Source organism: Sinohyriopsis cumingii, chromosome 2 (assembly GCF_028554795.1).
Source record: "Sinohyriopsis cumingii isolate HCF-2022 chromosome 2, ASM2855479v2, whole genome shotgun sequence".
Lineage (NCBI taxonomy): Eukaryota > Metazoa > Mollusca > Bivalvia > Unionida > Unionidae > Sinohyriopsis > Sinohyriopsis cumingii.
The window spans coordinates 135,492,755-135,517,165 of record NC_142962.1 but is presented as its reverse complement, the minus strand read 5'-3'; the positions used below and the strand labels follow the sequence as shown (position 1 = coordinate 135,517,165).

The 24,411-nt window shown below is 41.0% G+C and overlaps 1 protein-coding gene across 1 annotated transcript in view; it reads left to right on the top strand.

Annotated features, from left to right (window-relative positions):
* The first annotated feature begins 582 nt into the window (after positions 1-582).
* Positions 583-24,411, top strand: part of LOC149805898 (organic cation/carnitine transporter 2-like) — a 34,566-nt gene continuing 10,737 nt past the window's right edge. Inside the window, exons 1-5 of the mRNA XM_089934918.1 lie at positions 583-976; positions 1,256-1,677; positions 2,489-2,731; positions 2,924-3,058; positions 7,799-7,881. Of these exons, the coding sequence (XP_089791044.1) occupies positions 680-976; positions 1,256-1,677; positions 2,489-2,731; positions 2,924-3,058; positions 7,799-7,881 (1,180 nt within the window). The 5' untranslated portion in view covers positions 583-679. The remainder of the gene's footprint in view (positions 977-1,255; positions 1,678-2,488; positions 2,732-2,923; positions 3,059-7,798; positions 7,882-24,411) is intronic.

Below are 24,411 nucleotides of genomic sequence, written 5' to 3'. Positions count from 1 at the left end.
ATGAAAACAATTTGAACTGCATAGCCTGAAAAGCAATTTAATGGTAACCAGGCGTGGAAGTTAGGATCAATGTATCTTTAACAAACAGTATGTATGGTTATGTAAGAATTGTTCATCAACCAGTGAAAAAGAATGTATACGAACACATATTGGCATCACGGACGGACAGAAGAACAGACATATTTGACATTGAAATTCATCCTTTTATAATAATACATAGAAACTTGGCTTAGTGCATCCGGAAACTATAAATGTCAAAGTCGGCTGAAAGTTTCTTTATGACCTGGTAGTATAAAAAGTCACGAGTATTCGAAGTACAATTTGGTTTGCAATTAAATACAGACGTGCATAAGAATATATACACCACATGTCATGCTATACAGAGTGTGAGCATACATATAAATATAATGGTGAAAAATAGGATCTAACAGAAGGAAGCCCGAGATGTACGTACTTTCTATTCGTCATGATACAAAAAAAATTGAATATAAACAACTCTTACAATGTATCAAATTTGGATTTAAATTTCATGGGATATATTCAAGTCGAACATAAATTTTACCCTTTTAGATTGCTGGAAGTCAGAGTTATGTTTTAGTCGAGCCTGAAGTTCTGTCAGTGAAATCGAGGCCAAAGATATTCTTTTGAGACCAGCTAGAGGACTCCTAACAACGGGAAGATGGACAGCTATGGAATAGAAGACCTCATCCGGGAACTCGGGGGATATGGACGATATCAGATTTTGATGACCGTCTTTATTCATACCTACAAAGCCGTACTTGTATTCAGCATGTATGCGATGACGTTTGCAGGAGCAGTTCCTCAATGGCAGTGCTCAGACATGTCAGCCAATTCGTCGATCAATCAGTTAGACGATAAGGAAAACGAAACAAACAGACTGAAAGCGTGCTCGTTGAACGGAACAGCTTGCTCCACATATCAGTTTGACTACCAAGTGAAAACGATTGTCAGCGAGGTATGTTATAATCTTTATAATAATAAAAGAAAATATTTCGTGTCCACAATCAACACTGTCTCCAATGAGAGAAAATGTCATTTTAATAATGGAGACGTGCATCAGATAATCGTTATTTGTATCATGCGTTAATGTGTTTGCTGTTTCATCGCTAAACAGGCTTAGAATGCCTTATCAATTTGTAGACCTCCACTGTAGTTTTTAAAACAAATTCTTGGTCACGCTACAAAATGAATAAAATTAGTTCATATTTTCAAGAAAAACATTGTGTATTTTTAGTGGAAACTTGTATGTGATCTCAAATGGGCACCTGCAACAGCCACTACCCTCCAAATGACAGGAGTCCTTATCGGGAACCTTGCCGCTGGCCAAATAGCCGACTCCATTGGTCGTAAGCCGACATTCTACTTGGGCGTAGCATGGAATGGGGCTTCCAATTTGCTAGCGTTCTTCTCTGTTAGCTGGGAAATGTTTGCTGCAGCACGATTCCTCGTCGGATTTGCAATGGGGCTCACTATAACAGTCCAATACAATTTGGTATATGAATTTATGTTGAGTAAGTGGCGGTCTACGGTGCTAGCCATCCCTTCTGCGGCTCTCTTCAATGGAGTTTATGCTGGTATTGCATATGGTGTTAGAGACTGGAGGTACTTACATCTCATCACGGCCGTTCTTGGGTTTCTTTTTTTGCCAACCTGGCAGTAAGTATGGCTTTATTGTTGTCCTGTGCAATTCGTCTCCTGTCTCCACCTATAATTCTGACTGACGCCGCAAAAGGTTTCAAATGTAAGATTATGCAAGCAATAGAGTTGAAACGCACAACGTTTTTGAATAGCCGAAAGTTCTTTCATAATATCCAATGCAATTATACTTATCTCAGAAGATCTATAAATAATTATGATGTTTTTATTATGTTTTCAATAGTTTCTAAACTAACAGGAACATCATATTAGTTAGGAAATATCAATGTCATAGTTGGATATTAGATTTTGGACATCTTTAAAAAGTTTGGCTAGAAGTTTCTAAGCGAAGAAGACGAACATTGTTACAGGATGCTTAAAAGGAAAACATAACGTAGGATGATATTTCTCATCAAGTCAAAATCATATTAATTTAAAAAAGTTAAATAAATAAAATGCGTATAGAATATTAGCGTATGCACAAATCTCTAAACTGAAGTGAACTTATATTGAATTTGCAATATCCGCATATATGACACGAGATAAACGTTACATTTAATTTTATTGACTGTTGCAATAGTATATCAGAATAAATAAAAACATTCTTTAAAGATCGGAAGGAAGAAGCTGGGAATATTGAATGCATGAACTTGATATGCAGCTCATTTATTTACCCTCTGCCATGTTAAACTCAAAATTATATTTTATTATGGCAAGTAATTAAACTGAACAAAAAGGATGGCAACAGTTACATCTACTGCAAATAACCCGAAAAAGGGTGATTTTCTTTTACATGAATTATGAAAAATGTATTTCCTTTTTCATGTTCTAGATTAATCCCGGAGAGTGTTAGATGGTATTCCGCGCGTGGCAGGGTCGAAGATGCCATTTCGGTTGTTCGCTTTATCGCAAAAGTGAACAGACAACCAATTCCAGACTTGTCAGTCATTTCTCGCCTCTTTAAGGAAGAAGAGGGTGAGGACATCGGAACACGATCAAGAAAGAAGTATACCATCTTGGATCTGTTGCGACACAGAGATATACTCATCATCACACTCAAACTTTCTGTTTTATGGTAATTATTTACTTTAATTAATCCACTTCACAGTGCAAAGTGCAAACCGTAGTTTATATTAACAGGGGTAGGTACGGGTCACTTGAATTCATCTTGCCTCTTCACGAGGGAATAAAAAAAGAGGCCGCGATAGTTCTATGGGTCCTCGTTTTTATTTGCTTTTAAAAAGTGGTATCATCTTGTTCATTTCAGGCTAAGCTTTGGTTACTCGTTCTATGCCATAACATTTGGAGTGAGTGCTTTATCCGGTGACTTGTACCTGAATATATTTCTAATAGGCATCGTAGAAGTTCCTGCTCAGCTAATCGCTTTGTTTCTCAGCAACAGGTAATCTATAAGTTTGTTTTGTCTGTGCATACTGCTCCGGCACCCCAGCCTAGTTTTATTGTGGGTGGGGGGGGGGGGAGGGGGGTCCCATGGGCCTTGGTAACAAAATGTTTTTTTCATCTACTTCCTCTTCGCGTTCTGGTCAGTCTAACCTAACTCTAGTATGGAGCCATATCTGCTTTGTCTGCTTTGTCTTTATGTCCGACAGTCTAACCTTGGGCCATGACATATATATCTCCCTTGGTCTGTGCGTCCTGTTCCGAAAGCCTAACCTAATTTTATTTTCTCCTAGGGCCGTTGTATAAATCTCCTTCATCAGCGCGCTTTGATTGGACATAGCTTTCTTGTTATACTTCACCCTAGTTCCATGATATAAGTTTGCTTCGTGTCAACATCCTGACCGTTCCGGTGGCCTAGTGGTTAGAGCGTCCGCCTCTGATGCGGGAAGTTGCGGGTTCAAATCCCGGCTGAGTCATACCAAAGACATATAAAAATGGTACTAGTAGCTGCCTCGATTGGCGCTCAGCATTATGATGTTAGTGCTAGGCTTAGTCGGCCTGGTGTCAAGATTGTATGCCAGGGTGAGACATCGTGCTGTATGTCTACTTCATGCTGCCCCAGTGCTAGACATCACTCTAAACTGTCACACTGCAATTCTCTCTCTCTCTCTCTCTCTCACACACACACACACACACAACATACCGCTGCGGAAGCATAACGTAATTCTATTTTTATTCTAGGATCATTGTGTATATCTACTTCGTCTGCGCTTGGAAGGCGCGGTTGACCTGTTTGTAGACATCGGTTGCAATTGTGTAACCCATAGTTTCCATTTTCTCGACATGATGATGTCAATAATGTGTTGAAACTCCCGCTGAAAACTAACTAATCAACCAGTCATCGTCTGCGCATCTTGTTCCTTAGGCTTTACCCAACGTTTGTATACTCTAGGACCTTTGTATAACCTACCTGGTCTGCGCACAGAGAAAACTCTCAATAGATGGGTATATGGCTTGGGATGGGGTAGCGTCAAAAGACTGACAATATATAACAAGGGAACACACAATTCCTCTCACCATCGTCCTCCCCACTCTGCCAGCTCTTACTATGCTCATCTCCTAATTCAAATTTAAGCCCGCTATGATCAAGCATGAATCATTTCTCAAAACATTTAAACGGCTCGTTATCCAGAAGAAGAAAAAAAAAATATTCGACATTTTTCTGTGAATTTCACTATTGACGAAAATGAAAGTGCAGAATTGAGTTGAGTACACATTCTGGAACTGCGGACAACATAGAAAAGCACCTTTCTTTACAGGGTTACGTTAACCTTTAGTATTTTTCTTTTTTAGTGAGTTCTTTTGGTAACCTTTTCTTACAATGTTATGCTAAAAAAAATTCCTTATCACATCATCGGGAGGCTTTACATATAATGAGGTACAGTTTAATACTTTTGATTTGACAAAATGTTAACATATCACTATATGTGATACTGATTGGTCGAAATAAGCCAATGAAATTCTTGTGAAGCATCTACTTACTGGTTTCTACGATTGTGGGGATATTTTCTAACCCCGCCTTCTGGAATTTGTTGTTTTTACTATTACTTTCAACATTTTTTCGGTCATTTTTCGAAGCGATTGCCCAAGGGTATTGGAAAAGAAAATGATCACGTCTGTCTAAATATGGCGAATTAAACCCACCGTGGCTCGTTACGCCATGTATAGGATACCATGGATTGAAAATTGGCGTAAAAATCCAAAACCAAAAACAATGAAAAGAAATAAAATTAAGGGTATTCGTCAATTGATTGCGGGCGTTGGGAGAGGAGTAGGCGGTATGCATGTAACATGGAATCCACCATATACACAAGCGTGGTTTAAATGTTAACCATCAGAAGTGAATAAACTCACCGCTGTTCACAGAAGAATGTGGACATAAACCAGACTCCAAACTGACATAAATGTATCCAACCACAGCATTTTTACGCGGTAAATTAGATCAACGACCTAATACTTGTTATTATGTGATTCAGTTCCGACCCTAAAGTAAATGTGTAAAGGTCTATTGTAGTCTGCTGTTCCAAATCAAATCAATGTAAATATCCGGTCATAAATACATTACAATAATCTGGAATCTCTTCACCCAGTAATCAACCCTTCCTACAAATATTCAACAACTGGAATGCTTAAGTGAAAGTGACGCACTTTATTTGTATAGATGTAAATACTGATCGTCTAACCGAGCCCAAGTCAAATTATGTGACATCACACGGAATTTCCATTCGCCATTCTGTGTTGAAAAATCATGTCTGTGTCAAATGTTCTATTTATTATGAAGGACGGTTGCTGTTTGATTTATATTTGTATAAAAATCTATACTTTAAATTTAATGGTTAAAAAGCTGCGTCTGTGAATATTTTTACGTTCAATAAATGAAAGGTGCATCATCTAAGTCAAAATGAACGAACTCATTGTCCTTCTTTCCCTCAAATTTTTTCCCATTAAAAAAAAAAAAAGTTTGAAATAAACAGAATCTCAGATGGGTCATAATTCAATATTAAATTTACGCAACTCGTTGAATAAAGTTCAGGCTCGCAAAATCTGGAATTGATTAAACTCGTTGAATAAAGTCAATATTAAATCATTACCCATTTGAGCTCCTCCATATCTTACATTTTAGATTTTATCTATTTGTTCTTTTTATATTGTTTGATTTTTCTTCAATAGTTCCGAAAATTCTTATTCATTTGTAAGGAACTCCTGTTGTTTGCGCGTCCTCGTCTGACAGCCGAACCTGAAGTTATTTTATCGTCTGCGCATATTTGCTTGAATGCCGGTGAAAAACTAATGCTAACATTTAATTAAAAAATGGATACATGCATAGAATCAATAGCACGACCTGAAATGTGGCAGAATTTTAATGCTTATGTCGAGCCTTTTCATCACCACAGAGGTGAATATATTAAAGCAAGAAACATGAGTCATTTCTGCTTTCAGAGAAGTTTCCAAGGTTCGACTAACTTAAGTTGGTTAGTATTTATGACAGCATTTTTGTATGCACTGCCAACGCCAGTTTTCAGCACAACGTAGGCTATATATGGCTACCAGTATATTTGGTGGAGTACGAAAACGGTAAGGCCTAAAATGGTACGCTTTTAGAGTATAACAGTATGTTCTAAAATGGTACGCTTTCAGAGTATAACACTAGGCCTAAAATGGTACGCTTTCAGAGTATAACACTAAAGCCTAAAATGGTACGCTTTTAGAGTATAACAGCAATGCCTAAAATGGTACGCTTTTATGGTATAACAGTAAGGCATAAAATCGTACGCTTTCAGAGTATAACAGTAAGGCCTAAAATGGTACGCTTTTAGAGTATAACCGTATGGCCTAAAATGGTACGCTTTCAGAGTTTAACAGTATGGCCTAAAATGGTACGCTTTCAGAGCATAACAGTAAGGCCTAAAATGGTACGCTTTTACAGTATCACGTCATCACCTTAGGGATTTTTAAAGGGTCACTTTGAAAGCACTAATTCACGCTTTAGAAGTTAGAATTTAACTTTCTATTTTCTCCCTATGTAGATTCCTTCACAATTGTTATGACGGACAGTGTTCATCGTAAACAGTTATTGTCACTTTTATTTCGGAGTTTTCTTAATATATTTGTTCGTGTATATCAAATTTGTTATTTTCTGGCACTATGGCTCTTAACAGTTTAAATAATAGGGGTACCTAATCATTGATAGGAATCGAATGACTTGGATTCGGGCTCAATGCTTTGAATTAAAGTCAACACAGAATATGACCTATACAGGCACAATATCAGTCATGTTCTTTATGACATTTTAAAATAAATGGTACTCATAGGATTTATGGATCGACCGATAATACTCTAGGACCGCAGAGTTTTACCATTAGTTAAGCATTAATATCCACACTCCAGTTCGTTCTAAAATAGTTCCTTCTGTAGCAAGATCACACCATAAATTACATCAATTTAGTACCTATCCACGATTTGAAATCCTCTAGATTACTATATCTCAGTGACCTCTGTTAAGGAAATAAGACCTGTATATCTAAGTTGAAAATCGACACCCGTAGGAAGTCTGTTATTGTAATGGTGCAAAAGGATACAACCCACCCATCGCCAGTCGAATGACTCAAGGGAATCAGTTAATATTGTCCAAAATTCTGATTGGAGGAATCTGAAGTCTAAATTAACATCGACCAGTCGAGTGTAGTCTTACACTTCAAGAAAAGGTCGAATGACGAGTTGCTGAAGATGGGGGCCCAGGATTTTTATTCTATGAGTTCTTCGTTCTAACTCAGGTTTCTATCCCCAAATCCATGATCGCATTTTTGAATTAGAATACGTTTATTTAATTGTGATTTAGGAGACAAAGAGAGAAACAAAAGTAATGCAATGTATTTGTTTCCAACCTTACCTCAATGAAATGTAATGTTATAATTGGGGCACATTTTGAGTCAGTCCAGTCTTAATATTTTGGAAGGAAATACGTGCCAGATCACATATTTTGAGACTCTAAATCAAACTCATAAGTACAATTGTTTCACATTCTGCTATAAAAAATAAAACAAAAAATAATGGTTTGAATATGATGTGTTTCTTTTCTGGGGTCTTTTTTATTTTGTTTTATTGTTTGAGTTTGTGGTCCACAAATTTGGATAATTCTAATTCCAATCATTCAATCTCGTTATCATTTTTAAAATTTCAGATATGGTCGTAGAAAAGCAACCATGTTTTCCGTGGCTGTAAGTGGGTCGACAGCTTTAGGAGTCTCCATCGTTCAAGTAATAGGTAACCTGACAAAATCATCAAATGCCCGACAGGGCACTTGCCCATTTCACCCTAATTCACCTATGTATACGGCTCACTAACGGTCTTACATAAATGTAATCCAAATCGTGCGCGCCTTTATCCACAAGATTCCACGAAGAATGAGGCGGTTGGATCAGACTTAATCTCAAGAGGACCAAGTGGATCTGATTTCGCTTCCGTGGATAACACTACATCAGTAGCCACGTGCAATATCAGTTGATCAAGTACGTTGATTTAGCAACAAAAGTTTTAATTGAAGGCAGAGTGCAAACATCCGTATTATTTCAAAGGGTTTTGCTTTATTCTTATAAATTATCCGTTTTTGAGACCGTATCGGCATCATTTGTTGAGATATTAAAGAACTTTATGTAACAATGCTAAGAGTAAAGTTTTATTAAATTCTTTGGAATACATTTCAAATAGGAGTGGTTAAAAGTAGTTTTTTTTTTCTTTCTGTTTCGATAGCGCGGCAATGTTTGTAGATCAGTATCATTTAGTTTATTTGTGAATGGTCTTGTATGGGTTGTATAGTTGTGCATGGTTTTGTATGGTTTTATATGGTTTTGAGAAGAAGTCACTAAAAGGTTTTCTTTTCTCATCATCAAAAATGTAGTGATATCTTATGGCCGACCAGCGTCACTTGAATAAATAAGAACAGTCTCTCAAAGGGACTGACGCTCTACTGTGCGAAAGAATTTATAGGAATTCAAAAGAGAGGACAGTCTCTTCCTTTTAACTGTTCAGTGTTGAAACCATCTCAGATATTCTTCAGCGGTAATAAGATTTTCAAATTAGCTATTGTGGTGCACATATTGGATGTCACGTTTGCACCATTTTCATTTAGGACAAATCAGACATCATTAGAAATCATTTGGTGAAAACCCACATGTCATAATGATCATCCGTTCAGGGGGAGCAATGACAAGGTTTTTAGTAGCCGCATTGAATGTACGACTATTTTCATTTTTAACAAACATGGTATCATAAGATTATATGATGTTTGTTAGTGAAAATCCATGTCGACATAGCCATCCAGGTTGGAGGAGCAGAGATGTCAGTATTTTCAAGATAGCCACCATGGTGGTCATATTGAGGGTTAGTCAACTTTATTATGATCCAACTCGACACTACAAGAACTCTTCTGATGAAAATCCCATTTCGAAATTACTTTCTATTTAAGAGGAGTAGAGAAAACAATATTTTCAAGATGGCCACATACTGGACGTCAGACCATCGCCATTTTAATTCGGGATAAAACAGTAGAGAAAACAATATTTTGAAGGTAGTCAATCGTTGTGAACTGTATTTCGAGTTTAAAGAGAGTCAGACTAAGAGGAGGTAAAACACAAGGAATAAAAAACCGAGAATGTACACAAACCCCACATTTGCAGATGCGTGTACTGTATCTACAAATGTTATAAGAACAAAACGTCTCAGTGATGTTTGTGAGCTGAACATACTATTCTACCTTGCCAATGTAACCCATGTGGATGCACCTGGGCCAGATCAGCAATGGAGTTTTACGGGCATCAGGTGGAGCAAGAAAGCTGATTACCTTAATGAAAAGAGTCTGTGAAAATAAACTTTTCCAAGTTGACTTCTAAATATAACACATACACGCAAGCGTGAGAAAATAGTTATGCTAGCATGTTCCTCCAGGCACGCGGTCTAAACCCATCACTGGCTACACAAATCCAAACTCTCTTAATAGCTACTGCAGAGCCGGCAGCAACCAGAAATGTGTTATGTCAAACCTGCTTTCCTTAAACTTTGTCAAACACTCCCAATCCGCCCCAGTTGAATCAAACATGATAATGCAGTTGCAAATGAAAACTTCTGCACTTACCAATCATAGTAGTTTATTCACCAGTCCACACGTTATTCCACACGATTTCCATGTAGCGGATCACTGCACTAGTAATAGAGACACTTGCCATGTTTCCACAACAGAAAATATAAATTTCCAAGAAAACCAAGAAATAGAAATCACCTCACGTTATTCCGCTAGGTATTGTATTTGAGACATCTTTAATACAGTGTGGTTCTGTCAATTACATCACCGGTATGTCACATACAGTTTCATCTTTTCCAAAGAAAGGGTGAGTTATATCTGATAGTAACACAAGTCTCTAATTATCCATGAATAGTCCAACACGTCCAAATTGTACTAATTCTTTACAAATTTCGTTAGAGCTGTGTACCCAGCATCGTATCGTAGCATTGGCTACCATATAACTTTTCCAAATTAGAACAGATGAAAGTTAAAATTGATCCTTATAACAGATAGTAATTACTTATAGTTATTTTCTTATGACATCCATGGATTAAAGATGACAATGCAGTAATAAGATCAAATGTTTTTATGTTTCTATTTTCTCACGCGTAGAACTTATTTTGTAGTTAGGTGTCGACAGGTAACCTCACTGTTCTTATTAACATATTCATATTAATGCGCGGTGAGTAGTGTATGGGGGCGACTCAGCGACAAGGGGACTTTAATGTTAAAATAGGGTCCCGGCACTTTGGCGACAATGGGAATTTAACATGGGGGGCACAGGATATGCATTATAGCGACAAGGGGAATTTAACATGGGGAATACAGGACCGGCACTATAGCGACAAGGGGAATTTAACATGGGGAAATTCAACATGGATGGGTCTGTATGGGGACAATGGGAATTGAACATGGGTGATTTATGTAATATAGACAAGACTTACATTATACATATACCCCATTTTAAAAAAAAAATTTTGTTGAAAGGGTTAGGCATGAAAGTAAATTTCTTTTCGAGGCATATGAATGGCCCTGAAAAGGGCCTTTGGATTTATGTTAACCTTATTCCATGTTAACATAGAGGACATCGCTTAGGTCTTCTTCTTTTCCTCAAACTCTGTCTCACTTCTGGACCATAAATTAAGACTCTCTTTAAATATCCTTGCCTCTCCACGTATATTCTTCTCTTCCAAAGACTTGTATCTGTCATCCTGACGATAGTCCACGATGATCGGACATACATCGGCAAGTCCGACCGGAACAGCATTGAAGAGACTAGAGTAGAGGATTCCACGTTGGTCCACATCTTGGTGAGGAGAACAGGTGAAGGAATGCAGCGAACTGCGGTTTTTTATAGGGGAAGGGAGGATCGAAACGTATTGAGTTGGTTGAACAATCCAAACACGCGTTACAAAATTCAGTCATCCTCGTCCAATCCGAAGAGAGTAGTCTATGACGTCACATTCCCTATACAGAGGCGCTAGCGTCTGTGCGCAGTCAATCCATGCGACAGTTTTCAAACATGACGGAAACTCAGAAGACGATGAATTGGGGTGCACCGGCCGTGGAGACTACCCAAGGGAATCAGGATTTACTTCCAGAAGAGGTGAATTTAAATCAGGATTTTGTGGATTTTCTTACCTGGCAAAAATTTATTCCGGAACCAGTACCTTCGCCACCTTCTCCTTCTTTACCACACGTGGAGAATTTTAAACAGAGACAGAAAGAAGAATTGGAGAAATTTATGCAGCAGCAAAAGGAAGCAGAACAAGCTTTTCTCCTACAGCAACAGCAACAAGAAGAACAGGTAAGAAAAAAAAAACAACAACAAGAAGCAGCAAAGAAACAAGGGTGTGAAAGTCAAACGGTTACGGCACTGTTAGACATTTTAGCGGAGTCAAGAAGTCTGAAACAAATGTATCAGACTTCTTTATTACGACTGAAGAGAAAAAGACCTTCCCGAGCTAAGCAACCCAACCCTGTAACAACATCTACCATACCACCCTTAGTGATTTCTACCAAATCATCGACAGTACGCAGTCCAGAAGTAGGCCTTGGCCGTGGCAAAGGCTTAAGACAGTTAAAGTTAATTGTTTGAATCAACAAATACCCAAAGGCCCTTTTCAGGGCCACCCATTTCTCTCGAAAAGAGATAGTATTTCAATTGCCAACATCAATTAAAACTCAAAAAGCCCCTTTTTACCCTTATGGTACGTGTGAATGTATGAGTGCGTGAGTGTAGATTCTTATTCTAAAAATCAAAACCAAGAGGCACTTACGTTTTATGACTGGTCTATTCTGGTACAAATTTTACAATTCAGTTCACAGCATAGCACTTTAAAAAAGTTCATAGGCTTCCTCTTTTATCTTTTTTCACTCTCTTTTTTTTAAAATGTCTTCACTTTCACCGTTTTTCCTCCTCTTCATCCTCACTTCTTCTTTTCTTCTCCTGCTTCTGTTTCTTCACGTGTCTGGGTTCTCCCTTTTCTTCCTCTCCAGATTCCCTCTCTTCTTGCTCCTCTTGTTTCTTAGGGCATTCTGAAGACCAATGTCCTTTTTCTTGACAGTGATAACAGGTATCTTGGCTTTTGTCTCTTCTAGTCCCTGTTTTGCTTTTTTGACGGTCTGGACACTCTGAAGACCAATACCCTTTATTCTTACAGATATAGCAAGTATCTTGACTTTTATCTCGAAAGGAAGGAAAGTAGTCCGTCGGCTTGTCTGAAGAAAATTTTCTAATGACCCCTCGCAAAGCTCTGATGAAAAGTTCGATCTGTGTAGTCTCTTCCATCGTTTTGCTCATTTTGAGAGTGAAATGAATAGTGGAAGGACAAGACACACACCCTTTATATACGCTGGTCTGTCATGGATATAAAGTGACCCATGGTGTTTCACATGTAGTCATTTGACTTTTTGCAGTCAAGATGAAACGATCGAATCCATTCGAGAAGAAAGAAGAAAGTAAGAGGCAGAAATGTGATCTATCGCTTCGTACCATCGCTGAAGTTTGGCACAAATTCATGCCAGTGATTTTGAAGATGACATGACTGAACCAGAATCCAGACCCAGAGAGTCTTCACCTAACCAAAGTTCACTAGTAAACCCTGAAAAGTACGATCACATTCGAGAGACGGAAAAGCGCACCTCTCGAAAATTTAGAACCATGGCTTACACTTACAGGGTGAAGTTTAAAGATTTCAAGTCCAACGTACCATTGGAGAGAGCAGAAGGGTTCATCACCGAAGTGTGGGATTCTTTGCTCACCACACTAAAGCGACAATGTCAACCCAAAGAAGACGATCACTTGAGACTTTCCATACAACACGACGGTTTGAAATCCCGCAGAATTGACCCCTTCCAAAGTCATCGACAAGATTCAACACGTGCAACAATCCAATGACCAGTTTGAGATCACCGATGGAAAAGCCACACTGTTCATGACTCACGTCTCTCCTCCTCAAGGGACCGGACAACGCAAAAAGGTGTCATTGGTGAACGACCTTCTCAGCACCAAAAAGCCTCGTCCAAATTAACAAACCTCAAGACCAGATGTGTTTAACCCGTGCCATCATCGTAGGACGAACGTATGCCGACAAGAACGACACGGCAGAATGGAAAAGAGCCTGGAAAACTATTCAAAAATCGGACCGAGCCAAACAAGGAAATGAAGCAGAACTCTTGTTACAACAAGCCCGCCTGTCCAAAGACACACCCTGTGGCATTCCTGAAATGCAAAAATTGCAAGATGTCCTAGCTCCACGCTACACCTTGAAAGTGCACCCTCAAGAAGTGCGCGGACCTCTGTTGTTTCGAGGGAAAGACTTTAACGATGGAAAATACATTCATGTCTATCATCACGATGAACATTTCGATACCATTACCAGTATCACCGCATTCCTGGAATACAGTTATTATTGTGAGAGATGTGACTATGGCTATAAAAATCGAGAGCAACACAAGCATTGTGGATCGAAATGCTCAGGATGTTAGGCCTCTCAACCCTGTCTGGACAAAGGACAAGAAAGAGTGCATTGTCCTACTTGTCTGCGCAAGTTTGTCAACCCTGACTGTTACCAACAACATCTAAAGACACAAGGTTCACAGCAGAAATGTGCTTGTCAACTCCTGAGATTGTGCCCTACGTGTGGACAAATCATACGTACCAACAGTGCCAAGGCACACGTATGTCGAGGAAAGAAAAAATGTCACATTTGTCACCAAATCGTGGACTTGGAACATCAATGCTACATGCAAAAATATCAACCACAACAAAAGGAAAATGATGACCACAATAAGAAAGGGAATTTCATCTTTTTCGATTTCGAATGCATGCAAGAGACCGGAATTCACATTCCTAATTTCTGCGTGGCTCATCGAGCGTGCGAAAAGTACATTCAAGAACCTATCTTGAGTTATTGCCCTCACTGCAGCAAGATTCCTGGGGGACGTGAAAAAATCTTACGAGGACCGAACACGTTAGCCGATTTCGCCCGATGGGTCTTAGACCCCATCGACAAGACGTGGAGCCAAGAGGACATCGAACGTTACGGAGATTGTCATCGCCATGCCACGTTGATGGCTCACAATTTCTCCGGATACGATGGACAGTTTCTTCTCAGATACTATACCGAACATGGTACCGAACGTCCTAAAGTCACTTTGAACGTAGCCAAAATCATTTCCATGCAAGTGGGACAAGTACAGTTTAAAGATTCGATGAGCTATTTGGCCATGCATTTGAGTCGAATGCCTAAAACGGTTGGAATGACAGAAATGGCTAAAGGGTACTTTTTTTTCACTTTTTCAATGCCGAAGCCAATCAACATGCTGTTCTACCCCATTTGCCTGAGACTAAAGACTACGACCCCGACAACATGCGTACCGAGCAACGAGAAGCTTTCTACGCTTGGTACCAGACCCATGCCTTGGACCCTTTTGACTTTCAGGAAGAAATGCTAAAGTATTGTCGTTCCGACGTGGACATTTTACGGCTTTGCTGTGGAAAATTTCGAGAACTGTTCATGTAACACGGAGGGGTCGATCCTTTGAAAGAAGCTTGCACCATTGCCAAAGCGTGTTCCTTAGTGTACAGACAACGTTTCATGCCTGAAAACACCCTGGCGGTCATTAGCCCTCAAACGACCAACTTTGTCAAACTTCAATACTCGGTCAAAGCCCTACGCTGGTTACATTACTTGTGCGACAAGGAAGACAAACGAATTCAGCATGCTCGCAACGGAGGGGGTGAAAATACCATCGGAATGCATTCGCTAGATGGCTGGGTCTGAGAAAACTCCAAGATCATGTACGAGTTTAACGGTTGCTTATTTCATGGATGTCCCGTCTACTACCCTGATCGTAACACTAAAAATCAGTTTTTACAACGAACCATGCAAGACTTGAACCAGGACACTTGTCAGCGACGCCTAAAGTTAGGACAGCAAGGATACCAAGTAGTGGAAATGTGGGAACACGAGTACGATCACCGTTTGAAAATCGATCCCGAGTTTAAACGCATCATAGAAAGTTACCAGTGGATGGACCCCCTGAACCCGAGGGATAGTTTGTACGGAGGAAGGACCAATGCTGCATGTTTGCTGTACCAAGCCGACGAAGAGAAGGGAGAAGTCAAATACTTGGACGTTTCTTCAATGTATCCCTACGTGTGCAAATATTGTCGCTTTCCTGCAGGGCACCCACAATTGCTGACGGAACACATCGACCTGAACCACATTCGACAACACAAAGGTTTGATTAAATGTAAAGTTTTGCCTCCCACGGATTTGTACCATCCCGTGTTACCCCATCATTGCCAAGGCAAGCTGATGTTTCCCTTGTGCCGTACTTGTGCCGAAACGTGCAACCAAGACCAACCTTGTCAGCACACTCAGGAAGAACGTGCCTTGACGGGGACGTGGGTTAGCGTGGAATTGTTCAAAGCTCTGGACATGGGATATCAACTGTTAGAAGTGTACGAAATTTGTCACTTTCCCAAGACACAACAATACCACAAGGGTGACCCAAATCAGAAAGGCATTTTCGCAGACTACGTGGATGCCTTTTTGAAACTGAAGCAAGAGGCCAATGGCTATCCTTCCTGGTGTCACACTCCCGAAGACGAAAAGACATTCAAAGAGAAATACTGGGCACAAGAAGGCATCAATTTGGACCACATCGAGAAAAACGAAGGCAGGCGATCGTTTGCCAAAGTGATGTTAAACTGCTTGTGGGGTAAAATGGCACAACGACTGTGTTTACCCAAGACGGAATATTTGACAGAACCTTCCCGGTACTTCCAGATGATTCACGACAAATTAAATACATGAAACACGTGGACGTCGTTCGCGAGGATTTGATCTTGGTCAATTACGAAGAAGATCTAGACTTTGTAGAAGCCGACGCATTTGGAAATGTCATCATTGCGGCTTACGTGACAGCTCATGCTCGCTTAAAATTGTACGAAGCTTTAGAACTGCTAGGGGAACGCGTCCTGTACTTTGACACGGACAGTTGTATTTACATTGAGTGCCCGGGTCAACATCACCCTCGAAGGAGACCGTTTAGGAGCCTGGACAGACGAACACCCCAACGAGAAGATTCTAAGTTTCGCGAGTGGCGGTCCCAAAAATTACGGCTACGAATACCGTGACAAACAAGGAGAAGTGCACACGGAGTGTAAAGTGAAAGGACTGACTCTGAATTATCGTACCAGTCGAATGGTGAACTTTGGCGTATTGAAAGAAGCACTGCAGTCTGGAGAAGATGAAAACTTTAAATTGACCACCCGTGACCTGGACAAAATTGTACGTTTACCCACTCACCAAATCGTCAGTGGACCCTTGGAAAAATTCTATCAAATTGTGTACCAGAAGCGAGTGCGACTTCCCAATCACTTCACTTTGCCGTATGGACGTGTCGTATTGGTCTGTATATAAAAAGGGACAATGTCCAAGATCGATAGTTCATTGTGACTACCAAGACCAAGCGAACAGGATGAATACTTTCAGAGAAACACAAAACAAGTTCAGACAGGCACAATTCAAATTTGGGGCTTCTGAAGTGGAGTGCGATGCTGAGCCTTGCGATGTGAGCGATGCTGTACGCTGTGACCTCAGTGATGCATAAAGCATCATGGGAACTTTGTTCTCACTACTACTACTGCTACTACTACTACTACTGCCCCTATCATGGAAAGTGATGTTGTACGTGTCAAACCTGATGGATGCGAAAGCGATGCTGCTCCTTATCGTGGATACTTTAGTGGGTTTCATGGTGTATGTGGGTGTCAACCTTCACGTCTACCACCCTACGGATGTCATTCAGCCCTGAGCAAACTCTTATCGATGTCACCCTACCCTCATCGAGAACCAGTGAAAGACGAATATTCGTTCCCTGTGCGTTTGCCTGAATACTGTGACTTTGAAAATCGTCTTCAATCGTTCAAAGGAAAATGGCTTAAGTATCTGGGAGGACCAACCCCTGAAGAATTAGCCAGAGCCAGATTTTTCTACTTGGGCGAAGGGGATAAAGTCAAGTGCTTCAGTTGCGGTGTGTCACTTCACCACTGGGAACCACAAGATTCGGCTTATCTGGAACATGTTCGATGGTCACCGAATTGTCATTACTTGCCCTTAGTAGGACCGAGTCATTGAAGTAACCTACCATGTCGTTGAAGAAACCAGATTGGCTAGGAGTCAAACGTTGGACATCACCGAGACCAGTATTTAAACCCCATTTAAAAATGATATTGAATCATTACCAAACGAACTGCAAGAGAAGATCTACAAGGAAGTTTGGCAGGAACTTGCCAGAGTAAAATCTCAATGGGTGACTGTAGAAGTTTTGTGTCGAGAAATTCACAAGAGGAATGTGAAAAAAGTTAACAAGGGTGTTAGATTTCTCTGGATCAAGGGTGCGTTCATCCTATTATACCGTTTTAGACCGTTTACATCAAAAGATTTCATTGAAATTCTTGGACGTTACCCTGAATGGCTGTGGCCAGAAATTACTGACTATGTTGATTACTTTTGCTCTAGGAGAAGATTGTAAATTCAATAATACTGAATGACCTATTCATGGATACGTTACAAGAGAATATTCGGGGATTGCCCGTGGAGTTGAGAGAACGCATTTACTGAGAACTGGTCAAAATACAAGTCAAACGTAAAGAACAATTGCATCCGTTACGTCACCGGTTTTTGAAGCACTGGTACCTGAATGCTATAAGAGGACTGATTCATGAGAAAGTGTTTCATTGGACAGACCTTCATCAACTACCTTTTGGTTCAAAGGATTGGTTTGTTATTGATGATTATATTTGCTACCAAATTTCAGGGGAAGAAGAGTTAAAGGAATACCAACATCTTTTACAGAATGTCACCTTAGTGGAAGAGGAAACTTCTGAACGAACTGTAAAGTGTAAATTAGTGACTAAACGATTTAGATTTGCTACTGGAGTAAAACCATCTCTGATCAGGCAGTACACGTATTGTCTCCGACAAAAAAGTTTTAGTATGACCTATTCATGGATACTTTACAAGAGAACATTCGTGGTTTGCCTGTGGAATTGAGAGAACGCATTTACCGAGAACTGGTCAAAATACAAGTCAAACGTAAGGAACAATTGCATCCATTACGTCACCGGTGTTTGAACCACTGGTACCTGAATGCTATAAGAGGACTGATTCATGAGAAAGTGTTCCATTTGTCAGACCTTGTTCAACACTTCGAGGTCACAAATGATCAACATGTTCATGATTATCGTTACTTCGAGATTCATCTACTGCAACGAATTGAGGAAGAAGAGTTGAAGGATTACCAACATCTTTTATGCAATATCTGCCTAGTGGAAGAGGAAACTTCTGAACGAACTCTGGGCTGTAGGTTAGTGTTTGAAAGATTTAGATTTCCTACTGGAGAACGAATATCTCTGGGCAGAAAGTACATTTATTGTTTCCGAAAAAAGAGGGTATAAGAACAGGTTGCCATGCCAAGGCTTTTATCAAAAGTGATTCAAAGATTCCGTGGAAGGAACTCAATGACAATATTCAAACCGTGGATGATTACCAACACTTTGTATGACAACTGTATCCGTTGAATTTGGGTCGACGTGTGGTGTGTGTCTTAGTGACTTGTTTTCTGGGATTTCGTTTACCTGCCGATTCCTTGTGGACTCTTTACGAACAGTACTTACCACCCGAATGGCCTTAAATGTTCACGAGAGACTCATTTTGCTCAAAGCCTTGCGTTTTCATCTGGATACTTCTCAACCTCTACGGGAAGAAAAGATTCGTCAACTTTTATCTACCGAAGACGTGTATGACGATGCGTGTACAGCTTGTGACTTACACCCCTATTGGACAGATGTACGTGACTGGAAAAAATGGAATTTTGAGGCTTGGACCCAAGAAGTGGCCCAGTATGCTCGAGAGTTCTGATCCTTCCTTTAAACGTCCAAAGAAAAAAGTCACTTTTCAACCTGTGTTGGTGACAGTACCAGAAGAACCCGTCACCGAGGACAGGACTGTCATGGACATCCTGAAAGACCCTTTCGGGAGGACACCTGTGTGACATTACCCCCTGTTGAACTTGTCAGAACATTACCCAAAGCATGTTGTACAGAGACTTGTTTCTATTCCACTTTGATCGTTTTCATGTGCATTTTATCTTTGTACTGAAGCCTTCGGCTTTTATGTATTTTGTCTTTCGTGTTCATTTTTAAAACATCAATAAATGTGTCCTGAAAAAAGTATAAAAAATCTTGTCTTGTCTGTGTTCGTGTCACAAGTGACATTCCTGACACTATGGCTACCTCTGCTGTCTCTGCTCCCTCTTCCTCCACTTTCAAAGTCATCGACGAACACTTAGATCGTGCCAGTTGGGAGGCTTTGTATCTTCGCCATCCCTTTAACATGCTCATTGCTGGACCTAGCGGTTCAGGCAAAACCGAATTTGTCAAACGTTTGATCGAACATAAACATCATTTGATCAATCGTCCACCTCAACGAATCGTGTGGTGTTACAAAGAGAGGCAATCATCGTACAGCCTCTTGCAAGAAAGTCAAGGTGATTCCATCGTGTTTGTGGAAGGCATTCCTAACGAAGACGACGGAATCGTGTCTGACTCCTGTCAAACCCATTTGGTCATTTTCGACGACATGTTAGGAGAAGACGAAGAAGAAATTAAACTTTGGTTTAGGCGCAAAGGGCATCATCGTAATGCCAGTGTCATTTACATCACTCAAAATTTGTTTCAACAAAGTAAAGCCCATCTCACCATTAGTCTCAATGCGCATTACGTGGTCTTGTTTAAAAGCCCTCGAGATAAATCGCAAGTGCAAGTCTTAGTCAAACGGTTAGGAACGCCTTGGCTCACTCAGGCGTACGACGATGCCACTCAAACTCCACACGCCTATTTACTCGTCGATTTGAAACCTACTACCCCCAATTATTTGCGATTTCGTACCCATTTGTTTCACCACTGGTGTCAAGACGGAGGGCCTGTCCTGTACACGTCTCCGTCCTCGACTTAACCCCAACAAAAATCTATAAAAACCTCAGTCACTTTTCGTCTGTCTCACACACAGTGTGAACATGACGTCCCTTCAGTCTCATCTTCCCGTCAAACTGATTCGTGCCTTGTATGGCATCAGTCGCGAAAAAATCCACAAATACGTGCTCGTGTCTTAGAAGCCAGTTTTAGAGAAGTCTTACGATCGTTTACGGTGACAGCACGTCAATTACTGCAAGGTATCATTTAGATTCCTCATCAAACCAAACGCTTTTTTGATCGAAACAAAGTAGCTTTGACCCAACTGGCCGATCCCCGCATCGATACTCAAACCAAAAATCAAATCATTTTGAAACCTGGAGGGAGCGGTACTCTAGGAGGTGTCATCATTCGCTCCCTCTTAAGATGGAATCCTAATGCTCCAAAACTTCTCCGCAAGAAAAAAGCCAAACGAAGACCCAAGAACAAAAAGAGCAACAGTGTCAAGACAAGATCACAAACCCGGAAAAAGAAAAATCCTCAGAAAAAGAAACAGAGAAGTCCTCCGTTAAAGGAAAGTCCACAGAAAACTGGTCGCAAGAGAGGCACTTCAGCCAGGCCGCAACCTTACATTCGGAAACCACGGCCTGCTACGACGGTGTCCGCGTCTCCGGTAGCCTTAGGTTCATCCACTTCTCCGTTGATGACACCATGGAAGCCCGTGTCTCCAAGAACTTCTCCATTGGCGAGACCCTCCTCTTTAGTGGCAGTGGCAGCTACTCACAAAGTACCTGCTCCCAAAATCAAAGTCCAAGAGAGATCGGGAATGTTACAGAGTTTACTGGATTTGTCCAAGCAAGAACTGGCTCGATTTAGTCCGTTGCTAAAACCTGCACGACGTGTGTTGCCTGTCCTCATGTTGATACGACGTAAAGACAATCAGTGGCGACGCATTCCAGTATAAAAAAGGCCTGCGACAAAAGTAGGGGTATCAGTGAACTCCCAAAAGATGTCACCTCAAAGAAGTGCACGCCGTCACTATCGTCATTCTCCTGTCCAAAAAAGAAAGAGACAAAGACAGTCTCGTCATCCGACAAAGCGCTTAGCCAAGCATCGACGTTACCCTAAGAAAAGATACAGTCGTTCAAAGAAAAAGAGGAGTCACCAAAGGGGAGGATTCCTTGCCGATTTTGGAAAACAGATTGTCACCTTTATGACAAAGCGATAGTTTAAAAAAAGATAAAAGGGCGTGTGCTTAGACATCGACTTTTGTGTATTTTTGGTGAATGTCCCGGAACTAACAAGCAAAGATGTCACCCCCAGAAAACATCCCTCTTCTAAACCCAAAGGAAAGAAAAGGAAAGGACTACCTCCTCGTTTAGTCAAACATGGGGACATGTTATCTGTCCTGTCCAAAGCTTCTACACCCATGCGAAAAAACTTCAAACGGCCTCCAAAGATGTCATCGATACCGTGTGCGAATGTTGTTTGAACGTTTTGAAAGGCACGATCCCTTTGTCCAAACACCAGAAACAATGCTTAGGCAAACATCGTCACGTTCTTCGCCAAATGGTTCAAAAGAAAATCCCCATTCGTCAAAAGAAGAAAGATGTTGGTCCAACGTGGAGGACTTTTACCTCTCTTGTTAGGCCCTTTGCTGAAAGGAGTCCTGGGAACCATGTTGGGAGGACTCGTGGGAGCAAGATAAAAAGGCCATCTGAAGTCCCAAGATCTCAGACGTAACCCTTGACATTGAATGGAAGGACGAAAACTAGCTTTAGTGCCTTACAAACGATGGATGGAATACCATCGTTGGCAAGAACACCGGACCCCGCATTTGCCTCCCAATCCCAATTTGGCCGAGATGTCCCAGTTACAACAAGAATTGCTGTATTTGATGGATCGCAACGATTTGTCCGAAACAGAAAAATCGCAAAAGTACGGTCAACTGTTGCAACGGCTGCAACTCTTTCACCAAAAATCTTTAGACGAAACAGCTCTACCCACTCTGAAAGATTTTAAGACCTTGATGAAAAGTCCATCCCCCGCACCACCACTACAACCACCACCACTACCATCCCCAGGGGTCACGAGAGACGCTTACCCACGAAAGCCTGAGGAAGAAGAGATACGAGATGTTTTTCAAACACCGTCAGCAGCTCCCATTTCTAGTAAGATTGCAGCATCCTTGTTGACCCCTTCCCCCACACCCTAACGAGAAGAAATGAAAGATTGGGTTAAAAAGATGATGTCCACTCCTCCTTCGACAGTAGTGAAAAAGAAAAAAGGGAAAACAGAAGTGAAAAAGAAAAGAAGACCAAAGCCATTCCATTGCCACCTCCACCACAAGCTTGGACTTCTACTCCCGTGACCCATCGGACACGTAAATCCGTTTCCAAGCCACCCTTTCGCCCCATTCAAAGTAGCATCAGCGAAGAGTGGGTCACTTATTAACAAAAAATGGAAAAAAGTGTTAGCCAGCATTTACTACGGTCCATCCCATCATGTAGGCTACGGAGGAGTTCAAAAATTGTATCGTGCTGCCAAAACTCGACTGAAAAGTCTCCGTTTACCTCAAGTGCAACGATGATTACAAGAACAAGCTACCTACACTTTACACAAACCCATTCGACGCAGGTTTTCCAGAAGTCGCACCCAAGTGGAAGGCATCGATCATCAATGGCAAGCCGATTTAGCCGATATCTCTCATTTGGCCACCTACCATCGTGGCTACAAATATTTGTTTTGTGTCATCAACGTCTTTTCCAAATTTGCCTGGGTCGTACCATTGACTTCCAAATCGAGCAACGAATTAGTGCGAGCCCTGCAACGAGTGTTGAAACAAAGTGGTCGTCACCCTCTTCGATGGCAAACGGACAAAGGTAACGAATTTCTGAACCAAGCTTTCCAAAAAGAATTAAAGAAACGTGACATTCATTTTTTTACCACCGGGAATCCTGAAACCAAAGCCAGCATAGTGGAACATTTTCAACGCACTTTGAAAGTAGGCATGTGGAAATATTTTACGCATCACCACACTCTGAAGTACATCGACATCTTACCGATCCTGGTGCAAGCGTACAACCAATCTTACCATCGAAGCAGGGGGCTGTCCCCAAGAAAAGTGGAGTGTTGGAAGTAGGAGATTGGGTGCGCATTGGCAAAACCAGACTCTCTTTCGACAAAGGTTACTTACCTAACTGGACCACCGAATTGTTTCGTGTCACTGGACGAGTGCATGGCCGTCATCCCGCCGTCTATAAATTAGAAGACATGAATGAAGAAGTGTTAAAAGGAACGTTTTACTTACCCGAGTTACAACGTGTCACCAAAAAAGAAGACGACGTGTACGACATCGAAAGCATTCTCGAACGCAGAACCCGTAAAGTAGGCAAACGACGTGTCAAAGAAGTCAAAGTACGTTGGAAAGGATATCCACCCAGTTTTGATTCTTGGATCGACGCTTCGCAAGCCATCGACTATAAAAAGAAGTGACCATCATGCCCTTTCACACATCTTCAGCTAATGCTACCACTTCAGCGATCACTCCTTCACCCAGTTCTTCTCTGCAAGATTTACAGAAACAACCCTTGTGGGTGTGGTGTGGAGAACGTGTACCTAAAACGCAAATCGTCTTTTTCTGCCAAATCATTGTGGTGTATTGTGTCATCGGTACAGCCATCGCAAATCTGAGTTTGCAACAAGGAGACAAACAATTGTGGACCATTTTCTTGAGCAGTTTCTTCGGTTACCTTCTTTCTAATCCCTCCCTGAAATTCACCTCGAACGGGAACAACGGGAACCTTGTGTCCAGTGCCAGTGCCAGTCACCACTCCAACAACAATCCCATTTTGGGCGGAGACACTCAGATGACTTCCAGTAACCCCTCAAACAGTTACAGAACTCTGGAATTATGAGCCACCATAACCAATTTTACTTAACCTTACCCAGTGACAGTTCCATGGAGGTGTTTCCCAACAACACTTTGTGCTGTTACACGGCCAAATTACCTCAGGCTATCCAATTAGATCACGAAGCCCATTGGGAAGTGGCTTTAGTGGAAATGATTCACCCGACCCAAGTGCTCAATGTCCTTCCCAATCAAATTTTGTTTTTCAGTGGAAGTTCATGACGAGCAAATGCAACAGTACTTGAATACCCATGTAAAATATGATAAGAAAACACATAACTCAGAAACTCAAAACTCGACCTATCACTTGATCATTCCCTCAGGCTATCATTTTAG